At 43.6% G+C, this 13,422-nt stretch overlaps 1 protein-coding gene across 1 annotated transcript in view; it reads right to left on the bottom strand.

Annotated features, from left to right (window-relative positions):
* LOC109899776 (spectrin beta chain, non-erythrocytic 1) overlaps positions 1-13,422 on the bottom strand; it is a 121,523-nt gene that overhangs the window by 80,711 nt on the left and 27,390 nt on the right. The window contains exon 2 of the mRNA XM_020495297.2: positions 9,726-9,955. Coding sequence (XP_020350886.1) covers positions 9,726-9,903 — 178 coding nt within the window. The 5' untranslated portion in view covers positions 9,904-9,955. The remainder of the gene's footprint in view (positions 1-9,725; positions 9,956-13,422) is intronic.

Below are 13,422 nucleotides of genomic sequence, written 5' to 3'. Positions count from 1 at the left end.
CCCCCCTTTTACACCATTTCAAAGCTGGACTTTCTTAAATTCCAGGCATTTTAATGGTATGGAATTTCTTTACTAGCTTTAAATGGAAGGCATGGCTTTTAGGGGATAAAAGGTTTCTACTTCCCAAACCTCATGTGAATTCAACCCTGCTGGGCCCATTACTCCTGGCAATGTATTTATACTGTAACATATCTTAACATTGCTGTATGTTTTCACAGGGCAGTCAGTCTAATGTGATTATACGCACTGAAAACCATTCCAGGTTTGGCCCGAGCCAGCCTAGCATAGCATGGTGGGGGAGGCACTTCCAGATTAGGTTTTATATACAAACCCTTTGAAAGTTGGGTGAGTGGGGTATCTCTGTGCTGTATATAATGAGTGTGGGAGGTAAATGCACGGTGATAGCTGAATGAGCAAGGTAAACATGAGCAGTGAAAGGGGGCTGTTTATAGTAGTCAATAGTGAAGTGAAAAAAGCTGAATGTCCGAGGGGAAAAGAGTATGGACCAAATGAAAAACTCCATATGAACTGCCTCAATTTCCTGTATGGTCAGAGCACAAATCACAAGGCCTCCTCGTGAATCGCCTCTGGAGCTCCTCTTCTGAATAGTGTGTTTGAGTGGAACATTCCGTTCAAAATACATCCCTCTCCACTGTATTTTATTATTTTACCTTTATTTAACTAGGCAAGTCAGTTGAGAACAAATTCTTAATTTCAATGACTGCAGTGGGTTAATTGCCTGTTCAGGGGCAGAACGACAGATTTGTACCTTGTCAGCTCGGGGGTTTGAACTTGCAACCTTCCGGTTACTAGTTCAACGCTCTATCCACTAGGCTATCCTGCCACGCCTGTTTAACTAAATACTCACTCACTTAAATAGCAGAACCCTCATCTGAAACAGTTTCTATATTATCTAATTAACGCATGCAAGAGCAAAAACTCACTACAATGTCCCGTGAGGATGTTGCAAATGCTTTTCACAAAGAAGGTCCTGGGGGGGTCAACCATGTGATCTTAATCATACCCCGCCAACCAAGAGAGTGAAGCAGTGAAATATCACTCGACAGCCACTCTCTTTGGCATGCGCTACACGACAGACATGCCTCTACAGCCATTGTACTGTCATCCACAAGGACAAAAGGGGAAACAACGGCACACCAGCGGCGACAAAAGAAACTCATTATACTTCATTATAGATGCCACAAAGTCAATCAACCCACGTGTTACTCGATAAGCGCCTTCCTTTTGCTTCTCTGTTAACTAAATGCTTCCACAAAGATGGTACACCAGAGACCTGCTAAGGCACAGACTCAAACACACAGGCACTCTACATAGCCCATACATAATCTAGATTAGAAGCTACATGGGGACAGCCATGAGACAGCTATGACAGGTGGAGGTGGTACGAAGCCAGTGGGTTGCTAAGAAACCTGGCCCTGCTGGCACAGCCTTCACTGGGCTCCACAGCGATGCGTTAAGGACACCAACTTGTAAAGCCATCGTGGAGAATTTCACAAGAGCACTCCGCTTCATCCCTGTCGAATGTAAATGATATTCTTATGAGCTCAGCTCCTGCCAGAGATTGATGAACATCTTTACTGAGCCAGTCAGCGTCCACTCCACACAATTTCTCATCTTTCTCTTATATTTGGGACATGTTACACCTCCCCCAGACCTGGGGAGTCTGTCTGAGTCGGGGGCTTCCTGTTTTAATGTGTACATTTTGGAATGCAGAGAATGTTAGGAGCAGGGGGGCTTGGGGTGGGTGCTCAGCAGCATAAAGACTCTTTAAGATGGGAGGAGAGGAGGCTGCCATGGCTAGTTTTATTTATTTACACGTCTTGGCTGGGCCCGGCTTTTCAGAATGTGGCGATTGCTTTTAAGAGCTCCTCTCCTCAACTCCACAGCCATTCCTGTCACCTCCGCACGGGTTATTCCTGGACCTTCCAGGGTCAAGCAGAGCGAAGTTTACCAGAAACACAGCAGGGATACTGCCAAGGTTACAAACAGGTCAATACACACAAATTGAAAGGGTGTAAAAAACAAACCACAAACACTATTACTGGAAACCAGCATCCCGCAGTGCAGACTGTCTTAGCAAATGCAGGGGGTTCTTCATTACATTATTTACCATCGCAGACAGACATTCACACACAAACCTCTTGGCTGTTGGGCATATTCTCATACTGTACACTACTGTACATATCATACCCTAACTTGGGATTAGCTCCAAACTGAATATGTACTGTTAGCCATACATACACACTCCCTCGCTCCTTCCTTCAGTGTAAGGAGATACAGATCTGTTTCTAAAGAGATCAGTGCAGTTAGACCCAAGTGGTTTCAGATTTGCCTACCTATCATATGCACACTGTGGAGCTGAAACACACCAGGCCATACGCACTGTTCAGGAGAAAACTAGCCTGTGCCTCAGGAAGGGGCATCGGTTTACACCATAGATTTGATTTACACAGATATGTTAGTTTGATCAAACACAAGACCTGGTACCTCCTAAGTCATTATCCTGTATCCTTGAACAGCATGGTTTAGTGTGTTGGCGGGGTGCATTATGTAATGTATTTATTTATTTTTATTTAACTAGGCAAGTCAGTTAAGAACAAATTCTTATTTTACAATGACAGCCTACCCCGGCCAAACCCTCCCCTTACCTGGACGACACTGGGCCAATTGTGCCCTGCCCTACACTGTACAGCTATCCTTGACTGCAACTGCTAGACAACATTTTGAGAGGTGATTCTGATTTGAAGATTTTACTTAAATACAGTATGGATAGTTACAATTAACCTAAGTAATGCCTATAAATACATGTTTCACAACTAACATTGTGAGAAAATGGCAATATTCCATATTAAACTGCTGACATAGGCAGAACCACACGGGCTGCATAACTGATGATGAACGCCTCTGAAAAAAGGGGCAGGCATGTGTGAGTGATGTAAGCGCAGTCACCTCCATTAAGTGACGAGCAAGGAGCAGAATGCCACCGCCACTGCAACGTTAAACTCACATCTGGCCAGCAAATGCTAAGAGGGAGCGGGGGAGAGGGAGTGAGAGAGAGTGAACGAAAGAGAGAAAAAAGCAAGGGTAGGGCGGAGAGAAAGGGTTCGTACTGCACAAACATCAGGTCAGTATAGAGATAGATTACATGAATGCATGAATGGTGCAGTAATCAATTAAATCAGATCTGCTTAATTCGAAAACAGGGGAAAGTAATAATACCATGCAACATAATAACCCGGTGATACACGAACAATATAACTCAGACCTAACAATACAAATGATGCTATATACAGTATTCAAGCAATAAGGCCCCAGAGGGTGTGGTATATGGCCAATATACCACAGCTAAGGGCTGTTATTATGCACGAAAGCCGTGCTATATAGGCCATATACCACAAACCCGAGGTACCTTATTGCTGTTATAAACTGGTTACCAATGTAATTAGAGCATTAAAAATAAATGTTTTACCATACCCGTGGTATACCACGACTGTCAGCCAATCAGCATTTCAGAGCTCGAACCACCCAGTTTATAATGGCCAATATACCATTTCTAAGGGCTGTTCTTATGCACGACCCAAAGTGGAGTGCCTGGATACAGCCTTTAGTCATGGCATAATAGCCATATACAACAAACCCCAGAGGTTCCTTATTGGTAATATAAACTGGTTACTAGTGGGCACCAATATCGATAATTCTATATGATATCAATATCGTTTGATATCGATATGACTGAGGCATGTCGTGATATCGTTTAATACTTATTTTACCCCACATTCTACACTCTTGTAAAAAAAAAAAAACGCACCGGCAGCTGCCGCACTCGGCGGATAGCTAGCAAAGCAAAGACATAGCATGGGTTCACCAATGAGACCAGCTCACTAACTTTAATACAACAAAAAGGTTGTCAAAATAGGCAAGACAATAAATACTTTGGTCCACAATGTTCATGTTTCATATTCTGAACAAAAATATAGGCTCTATCCAGGCACTCCGCTTTGGGTCGTGCATAAGAACAGCCCTTAGAAATTGTTTATTGGCCATTATAAACTGGGTGGTTCGAGCTCTGAAATGCTGATTGGCTGACAGTCGTGGTATACCACGGGTATGACAAAACATTCATTTTTAATGCACTAATTATGGTAAAACATGTTATAAACTGGTTACTGAACAAAAATATAAACGCAACACACATCAATTTCAAAGATTTTACTGAGTTACAGTTCATATAAGGAAATCAGTCAACTGAAATTAATTAATTTGTCCCTAATCTATTGATTTCACATGACTAGGCAGAGGCGCAGCCATGGGTCGACCTGGGAGGGCATAGGCCCAACCACTTGGGACCCAGGCCCACCCACTGGGGAGCTAGGCCCAGCCAATCAGGGCTTTATTACAGAGAGAAAACCTCTCCATTTTATCAGCTGTCCGGATGGCAGGTCTCAATTGATCCCGAAGGGGAAGCAGTCGGATGTGGAGGTTCTGGGCTGGCGTGGTTACATGTCTGTGGTTGTGACGCCAGTTGGACGTACTGCCAAATTCTCGAAAATGACATTGGAGGTGGCTTATGGTGAGAAATTAACATTTAATTCTCTGGCAACAGCTCTGGTGGACATTTCTGCAGTCAGCATGTCAATTGCATCTGTGGCATTGTGTTGTGTGACAAAACTGCAAATATGTTGGCCTTTTTTTGTCCCCAGCACAAGGTGCACCTCTGTAATGATAATGCTGTTTAATCAACTTCTTGATACACCTGCCAGGTGTATGGATTATCTTGGCAAAGGAAAAATGCTCCCTAACAGGGATGTAAACAAATTTGTGAACACAATTTCAGAGAAATAAGCTTTTTGTGCATGTGGAACATTTTTGGGATATTTTATTTCAGCTCATGAAACATGGGACCAACATTTCACGTTTCGTTTATATTTTTAAGTATACATACATTTATTTGCTCTCCATGAGTCAACTGCCCTCACCTACTAGCTAACTAGACAGCTAGCCCACAAATAGTTATAGAACAAAATAGCAGGCAACAAACACCTGCTGGTGGAAAAATGATTCACGAGCTAGCTAGACAGCTGGAGCATTGTAAGAAAGCAAATTTGTACCATGTATGTATTCTTTACATTATTTCTGTTTATGCTTGTGCACACATCATCTGGTTTTAACAAACATGTTTGTAGTTAGCCAACTTGCTTTTCTTTTTTCATCTGCTTTAGCTAACGTTACCTAATACCCTTCAGCTAGATGGTAGCTAACTAGCTAGCCAAGTAGCTAACGTTAGTGTCACGCCCTGGCCATAGAGAGGCTTTTTTTCTCTATTTTGGTTAGGCTAGGGTGGACATTCTATGTCCTTTCTATGTCTTGGCCTGGTATGGTTCTCAATCAGGGACAGCTGTCTATCGTTGTCTCTGATTGAGAGCCATACTTAGGTACTCTTTTCCCCCACCTGTTTTGTGGGAAGTTAATTTAGACTTTGTTCAGGGCACATAGCGTCACGGTTTGGTTTGTCTGCGTCATTTTTACATAAAGAAAATGTACGCTTACCATGCTGCACCTTGGTCCAGTCCTTCAGCCAGCTGTGACAGTTAGTGACTAGCCCACAAATCAGTGGTGAACCCACCTGACAAAATAGCCAGCTAGCACATGGTAAGACATATGGATATTTGTACCATACATATATTATTTGCATTATGTGTAGTTTAAAGTAACTGCCCAGTAAAAATCTCACTTTTAAAAGATATTATTCCGTTAACTCATATCCAAAGAAATGTGTTGACTCGTTCTATACTGATACGTGGCCAAAGCATTAATTGGAGAGAGAAATTATTTTTTTAAACTCAAACTTGTATCTCATACAGAACATACAAAAAAAGTGTTCTATTTCCTCATAGAACATGATGTCATCTCGCTAAGGATGTCGACCTGGCCAAGCAGCGGCCCAGAGGAGGATGACCTGGCCAAATCAGTGGTCTACTAGATCAACTCTCTCCTACAGATCAGATTTTTTGCTAATCGGACAAAGACGGAATGGGCACAAAGTGTATAGCTTGAAATTTAGCTCCAGATTTGGTATAGCGGTACAGCTAAATTAGTCTACTCCAATTTAGGTCTAGCTAGCTAGCCAGTCAGTTTGCTTGTTCAAATTTGGAGCAGTTCGAGCTCTCATCAGATGACAACAACTATGGTGGCTCATAAGGAACTGAAACCACGTTACGGTGTGATATAACATTTATTTTTATTTTTTATATATGATATGAAAAAAATTGCGACTGATTAGGCTTGGGCTGAATGCTGTATATTCCATAAACCGGGGTATTTTGAAATACCCACGGTATGATTTTCCACCCACCCATTTGTAGTTGAGCCAGTCACAAATTCAATACTATTGTTTGACAGCTAAATATCTTATAACCAACTAGAAGTTAACTAAGACATGCCAAATACATTTTCTTCAGCTCAGGGCTCCAGCTATGCATTTGGTTTGCTAACTTGCTAGCTATAAGTGGCTAGCTTGCAAGATCAAGCTTCTTGGTTTCAGTAGAGACAAACAATCCCCTCCTAGATCAAGTGTGAGTAGCCCTTTAAGATATTTATGAGCTGGGTTGTCTGTCCTTGCAAATAGTTTATATTCGCTTGCGCAAGTTAGCATTTAGCTAGCATCCGCTATGGGAATTCACTACTACTTTGTTAGAATTTTCTTTTAAGGAAATAAATAGTGCCCTATGTGTGCCCTGCAGGTTATACCTAACACACCGATATGGTACAGGAACAGAATGAAAGTATGGAAATCTTGATACTGCCCAACCCTACAACTGATATCGATATGGAATTTCCACATATTAGTGCCATCCCTACTGGTTACCAACATAAATACAACAGTAAAAAAGTATTTTTGCGTCACACCCATGGTATATTGTCTGATCTACATACGGCTTAAATGCTGTTTCAGCCAATCAGCATCCAGGACCCAAATGACCCAGTTTATAATATTCTAGCTACAGTGCCTTCAGAACAAAACATTGACCTTGTTTTTTTCCCCTGTCAATCTACATAGCCCACAATGACAAAGCAAAAACAGGTTTTTAGAAATGTTTGCTAATTGATAAAAAATTTATGAAATATCACATTTACATATGTATTGAGACCCTTTACTCAGTACTTTGTTGAAGCACCTTTGGCGATTACAGCATTGAGTCTTCTGGGTATGACCCTACAAGCTTGGCACACCTGTATTTGGGGAGTTTCTCTCATTCTTCTCTGCAGATCCTCTCAAGCTCTGCCAAGTTGGATGGGGAGCATTACTACACAGCTATTTTCAGGTCTCCAGAAATGTTTGATCGGGTTCAAGTCTGGGCTCTGGTTGGGCCACTCAAGGACATTAAGAGACTTGTCCCGAAGCCACTCCTGCATTGTCTTGGCTGTGTGCTTAGGGTCGTTGTCCTGTTGGAGGGTGAACCTTCGTCCCAGTCTGAGGTCCTGAGCACTCTGGAACAGGCTTTCACGAAAGAGCGCTCTGTACTTTGCTCCGTTAATCTTTGCCTCCCAGTCCCTGCCGCTGAAAAACATCCCCACTGCATGATGCTGCCATCACCATGCTTCATGGTAGGGATGGTGCCAGGTTTCCTCCAGATGTGACGCTTGGCATTGAGGCCAAAGTGTTCAATCTTTGTTTCATCAAACCAGAAAATGTTGTTTCTCATGGTCTAAGAGTCTTTAGGTGGCTTTTGGCAAACTCCAAGCGGGCAATCATGTGCCTTATACTGACGAGTGGCTTCCGCCATAAAGGCATGATTGGTGGAGTGCTGCAGAGATGGTTGTCCTTCTGGAAGGTTCTCCTATCTCCACAGATGAACTCTGGAGCTCTGTCAGAGTGACCACCGGGTTCTTGGTCACCTCCCTGACCAAGGACCTTCTCCCCCCAATACTCAGTTTGGCCGGGCAGTCAGCTCTAGGAAGAGTCTTGGAGGTTCCAAAAGTCTTCCATTTAAGAATGATGGAGGCCACTGTGTTCCTGGGGATCTTCAATGCTGCAGTAATGTTTTGGTACCCTTCCACAGATCTGTGCCTTGACACAAACCTGTCTCGGAGCTCGACGGACAATTCCATTGACATCATGGCTTGGTTTTTGCTCTGACATCTGTGGGACCTTATATAGACAGGTGTGTGTGCGCCTTTCCAAATCATGTCCAATCAACTGAATTTACCACATGTGGACTCCAATCAAGTTGTAGAAACATCTCAAGGATTATCCATGGAAACAGGATGTACCTGAGCTCAATTTGGAGTCTCATAGCAAAGGGGCTGAATACTTGCAAAATTGTCTAAAAACCTGTTTTCGCTTTGACACTATGGGTATTGTGTGTAGATTGCTGCAGATTCTTTTCTATTGAATCCATTTTAGAATAAGTCTGTAACGTAACAAAATGTGTCAAAAGTCTAGGGGTCTGAACATTTTCTGAAGGCACTGTACATAGTCTACAAAAAGCAACTCAGACAGTGACACAAGCTACTCTATGGGGATAAGAGAAAAGCAGGATTGACAATACATATGGCCCAATAACAAGAATACAGACATTATTATGATTGAAAGACCAAATTTACTGAAAGTCAAAGAGCCGGAGAAGCCATGTTGTGGTGCTGTAGTCCCCAACAACTCCTGCATATTTAAGAGGCAGGTAAATTATTTAGTTAAGTGGAACACTAGCATATTAGCCTAGAAACCAGTGAACTATGGAGCCCAAAAACAGGCCTACAGCTACGATTACAGCACAAACACAGTGCCACCACTAATACTACTGGGGGTAAAAGAGGAACACCTCAGCAGGGACACATTATGTACTATAGGGGGGTACAGTAGGTGTGTATACTTTTTCTACAATTACACCGGGCTTTGGCCACTTACTGTACGTTCGTATATTTATTTTCTGTACAACATAGATTACCTGCCACCAGAGTTTATCCTCATTTTCCATAATTAATTATTCCTCGTTAACGGCTATTCTGCAACTCTGTGCCCACTAATCCCCTGTTAATCTTCACAGAAGTACCGTATGCGGTCCAGAGACAGTGGACACACTCACCGCAATGACATTAAAGCCTAATGATCCCAATTATCAAGCAATACAGCTTAATCCTATGTAGCATAGAAACTTAATCTGATTAGATCAAGAGAGTAGCTGGAGAGTTCAATTGGTTCAAGAGTAGCCAAAGGATAGCCTGAATCCAGCCTGACCCCATGATGAAGTATACATCACTGTGACATTTGGAACCCATTTATGCAATAGAAGAAGCTGGTGCTGTGTCAGTTGGGGCCAGTGTTGGCCCCTAGTGTTTAGTTAGTCTATGACCAGGCAGTCAGGTTGGAGCAGGGGACAAAGTTGTTTGCGTATCCACTGTGGATTTATTTTTAACCTTTATTTAACTAGGCAAGTCAGGTAAGAACAAATTCTTATTTTCAATGACAGCCTAGGAACAGTGGGTTAACTGCCTGTTCAGGTGCAGAATGACAGATTTGTACCTCGAAAGCTCAGGGGTTTGAACTTGCAACCTTCCGGTTACTAGTCCAACGCTCGAACCACTAGGCTACCCTGCCGCCCGGTAGCTAACTTTGCTTGAACTGTGCTGGAAAGGACAATGTAAAACAGTATATCCATGTGTAAGACAGTCCTCAGACCCAGTAGTGTTGTAGTTCTGGTGCCTACCTGCCAAGGCCTTGATGCGGGAGCGTTCAAACAGCCTGGCCGAGCTGTTTTCGTTGTCCCACTCGTCAGCATCCCAGCGGTTGTTGACAATGTCGCTGCTGTACTGCTGCTGCTGCTGCTGCTGCTGCTGCTGCTGCTGGATCTCCATGTGGTCGTAATCGGCGGCTACAGATGTCATCCTGACCCTTCAACTGTCACACTGCCACACATCGGCCACTTCTCCTGAAGCCCTGTGGACACAGAGGAGATGATGTGTTTAGGGAAATTAACAGGCGTATGATGATTTTACATAATCAACCAAGGGTGTGTTAAATCAAGCAAATGTGCCTTGCTATTCCAACTACATCCTAACATTAGTCTTTAATCTCAATCCCTAATCTTCAATGATTATATTGTACTGGTTATAGAGATTCTGACCAATTCTGTCCAAATTAGAAGTAAGTTGTCTCCCCCTAATGTCTCAGACAGTTTGTGTGAATTTGTAAAGCTTGTTTACAGTACCACCTCCTGGTGATAAAATGTAACTACTCCAATACATAGAAGAAAGCTGAATTCTACATCTGTTGGCAATGGCAGCAACTGTGAGGCTCCATTACATGCTGACTGCACCGGCCACACGCGTGTCCGCATGCACCATCGCGTGTCCTCATGCACCATCGTGTGCATGTTGATTTTGTCCATCCACACCAGGCTCCCAGTGTCCGGTCTGGAGCATGAAGTCACAAACTATGTTGGTCGTCCACTGCGTAGCAACCTAGTGGTGCCAAAAGCCATGGTCTATCCTAAAAAGCCTATGTAAATTCTATCACCAGAGCGACCAAAAATAATAATAATTGATGGCTGTTTCGGGCTCTAAAATTAGTTTATTATGATCAAGTACAATCCCCATGGTCAATTATTTTAAAGTTAGCTACAAATCGAGACATTTAATTAAACAGTGATGCATTCTAACCACTTAGTAGATTTCGCTGTTTCAGCCACAGCCGTCGCTGACAGGAGTATGAAATCAAGCACACAGCCATTCAATCTCCATAGACAAACATTGGCAGTAGTATGGCCTTACTGAAGAGCTGAGTGACTTTCAATGTGGCATAGTCATAGGATGCCACTTTTCCAACAAGTCAGTTCATAACCTTTCTGCCCTACTAGAGCTGCCCCGGTGAACTGTAAGTGCTGTTATTGTGAGGTGAAAACATTTAGGATCAACAACGTCTCAGCCACGAAGTGGTAGGCCACACAAGCTCACAGAATGGGACCACTAAGTGCTGAGTGAGTAAACATAGTGAGTAAATATCATCTGTCCTCGGTTGCAACACTCACTACCGAGTTCCAAACTGCTTCCGGAAGCAATGTCAGCACAATATCTGTTCATCGGGAGCTTCATGAAATGGGTTTCCATGGCCGAACAGCCGCACACAAACCTAAGATCACCATGTGCAATGCCAAGCATCGTCTGGAGTGGTGTAAAGCTTGCCGCCATTGGACTCTGGAGCAGTGGAAACTGGAGTGATGAATCACGCCTCACCACCTGGCAGTCTGACGAACAAATCCTGGTTTTGTAGATGCCAGGAGTACGCTACATGCCCCATTGAATAGTGCCAACTGTAAAGTTTGGTGGAGGAGGAATAATGGTCTGGGGCTGTTGTTCATGGTTCGGACTAAGCCCCTTAGTTCCAGTGAAGAGAAATCTTAACAATACAGCATACAATAACATTCTAGACGATTCTGTGCTTCCAACTTTGGTGCAACAGTTTGGGGAAGGCCCTTTCCTGTTTCAGCATGACAATGCCCCTGTGCACGAAGCAAGGTCCATGCAGAAATGGTTTGTCCAGATCGGTGTGGAAGAACTTGACTGGCCTGCACAGAGCCCTGACCTCAACCCCATCGAACACTTTTGGGATGAATTGGAACGCCAACTGCGAGCCAGGCCTAATCGCCCAACATCAGTGCCCAACCTCACTAATGCTTTTGTGGCTGAATGGAAGCAAGTCCCCGCAGCAATGTTCCAACATCTAGTGAAAAGCCTTCCCAGTAGAGAGGAAGCAATTATAGCAGAAAAGGGGGGACCAACTCCATAATAATAATTCCCATGATTTAGGTATGAGATGTTCGACAAGCAGGTGTCCACATACTTTTTGCAAAGCTTGCGCATGCAACGTAGCGGTTTGCATATTCAGCTCATTAAACTCAAGTTGGCTTTCAGAGCACCAAAAAAACAATGTTAGACAAAAGAGTTTAACACAATCTGGCCAACAACACTATTGTAGGACACCGCACACACAGCATTTTCCAAACTATGCTGGTAAACATGACATATTCCTCAGCAACATTTCATACAGATAAAATCAGAGTATGACCCCAAAAAAATCATGTTTGAAGGGATACCTTGCTATAGTCCAATGAAAAGTCCTGCTGCACCACAAAAAAATACAAATCTTGCAAATAGTATACACCACATCTAAAAGCCTATCCACTCTAGTACCCAGTACCCACCACCATCTTTAGTACGTTGCACCCCAAAACATGCTCATTACAGCCTTAGCAGCCTGTCCTGCTCTCCCTCTGCTAGCCCCTGTGTTGTGCTGCAGTCAGACAGTCCATTGGCCAGACTAAGTGAATCAGCTCAGCTCATTTCAAATGGGACAGGCCAGTGTTTGCCTGATGAACTCAGCAAATCGTCTAGAGGAGAAGTCTATCTGAACACCAACAGTCAGCAAACATTGGACAATGGTGCCCTGGCTAGTGTAGACTGTCTGAGGGCCAACAGAGCCGCAATCATAGAGAAACACACACATTTACACGACACATGGCAAAAACATGCATGATGCACACACCAGAGACTTACATATTTACATTAAGGTTTGCATTATGTATGTTTTTACCTTTTTATTACTCAAGTTAAATATCACATCACATAACCTTCCTACATAGAGACATGACATTGGACAACGTTTTTTCTCCCCTTTCCATTTTGCGGATGTGTATGTGCTGCAGGACAGCGTGAGAGGGTTGACTGAGTGTACGGTCTTTGTGAAGAAGGGATGAGATGGAGAGAGAGCCGTTCCATCCGCCTCCACGCTACCAACCACTAAAACTAGAGCTTGTGTTGCTAGGCTAAAAATACGTTGCCTCTAGGACGGAGTGTTACTGCTGGCATGGGTTAACACAGCCTGAGCACCCATAGAAGAGATACAGCAATGTGCCTGTGCGCGCACGCACACACACACACACACACACACACACACGTCTGAAAGTGTGTCAGGACATGGACTTAGGAGGGGAGGAGACTGCATGGTGGCGACCAGCAGTGACAGTGGAAGAGATTAACACAAAGACTCAGACAGCACAGCAGAATTATATCTAGTGGTGAAAGCAGCACACCGTAAATGATGCTGAATACCAACTGCACCTGTCTTGCAGTACATAACCAGACCACCTGGGGAACCAACCACTATCGATGGTTGAGAGCTATCGAACCATGCCCGGGATCACTGGTGTGGAATAAGGGCTATGGATTTTACAAATCATTCTTCCATACAGTGAGCAATGTTGTTCTCCACATTTGCTAGATTGCAAGAGAGCATCTACAGTATGTAATGGGTTTGGCTCAGGGGTAGTATGTCTGGAAACTATCATTCTAAACCTGCTTCACCAAAGAGGCTCAGCCCCACCAACGCATCATGCTCACACCCCCACC

This window comes from Oncorhynchus kisutch, linkage group LG11 (genome assembly GCF_002021735.2).
Source record: "Oncorhynchus kisutch isolate 150728-3 linkage group LG11, Okis_V2, whole genome shotgun sequence".
Classification (NCBI taxonomy): domain Eukaryota; kingdom Metazoa; phylum Chordata; class Actinopteri; order Salmoniformes; family Salmonidae; genus Oncorhynchus; species Oncorhynchus kisutch.
This window is presented reverse-complemented; position numbering and strand designations above follow the sequence as displayed.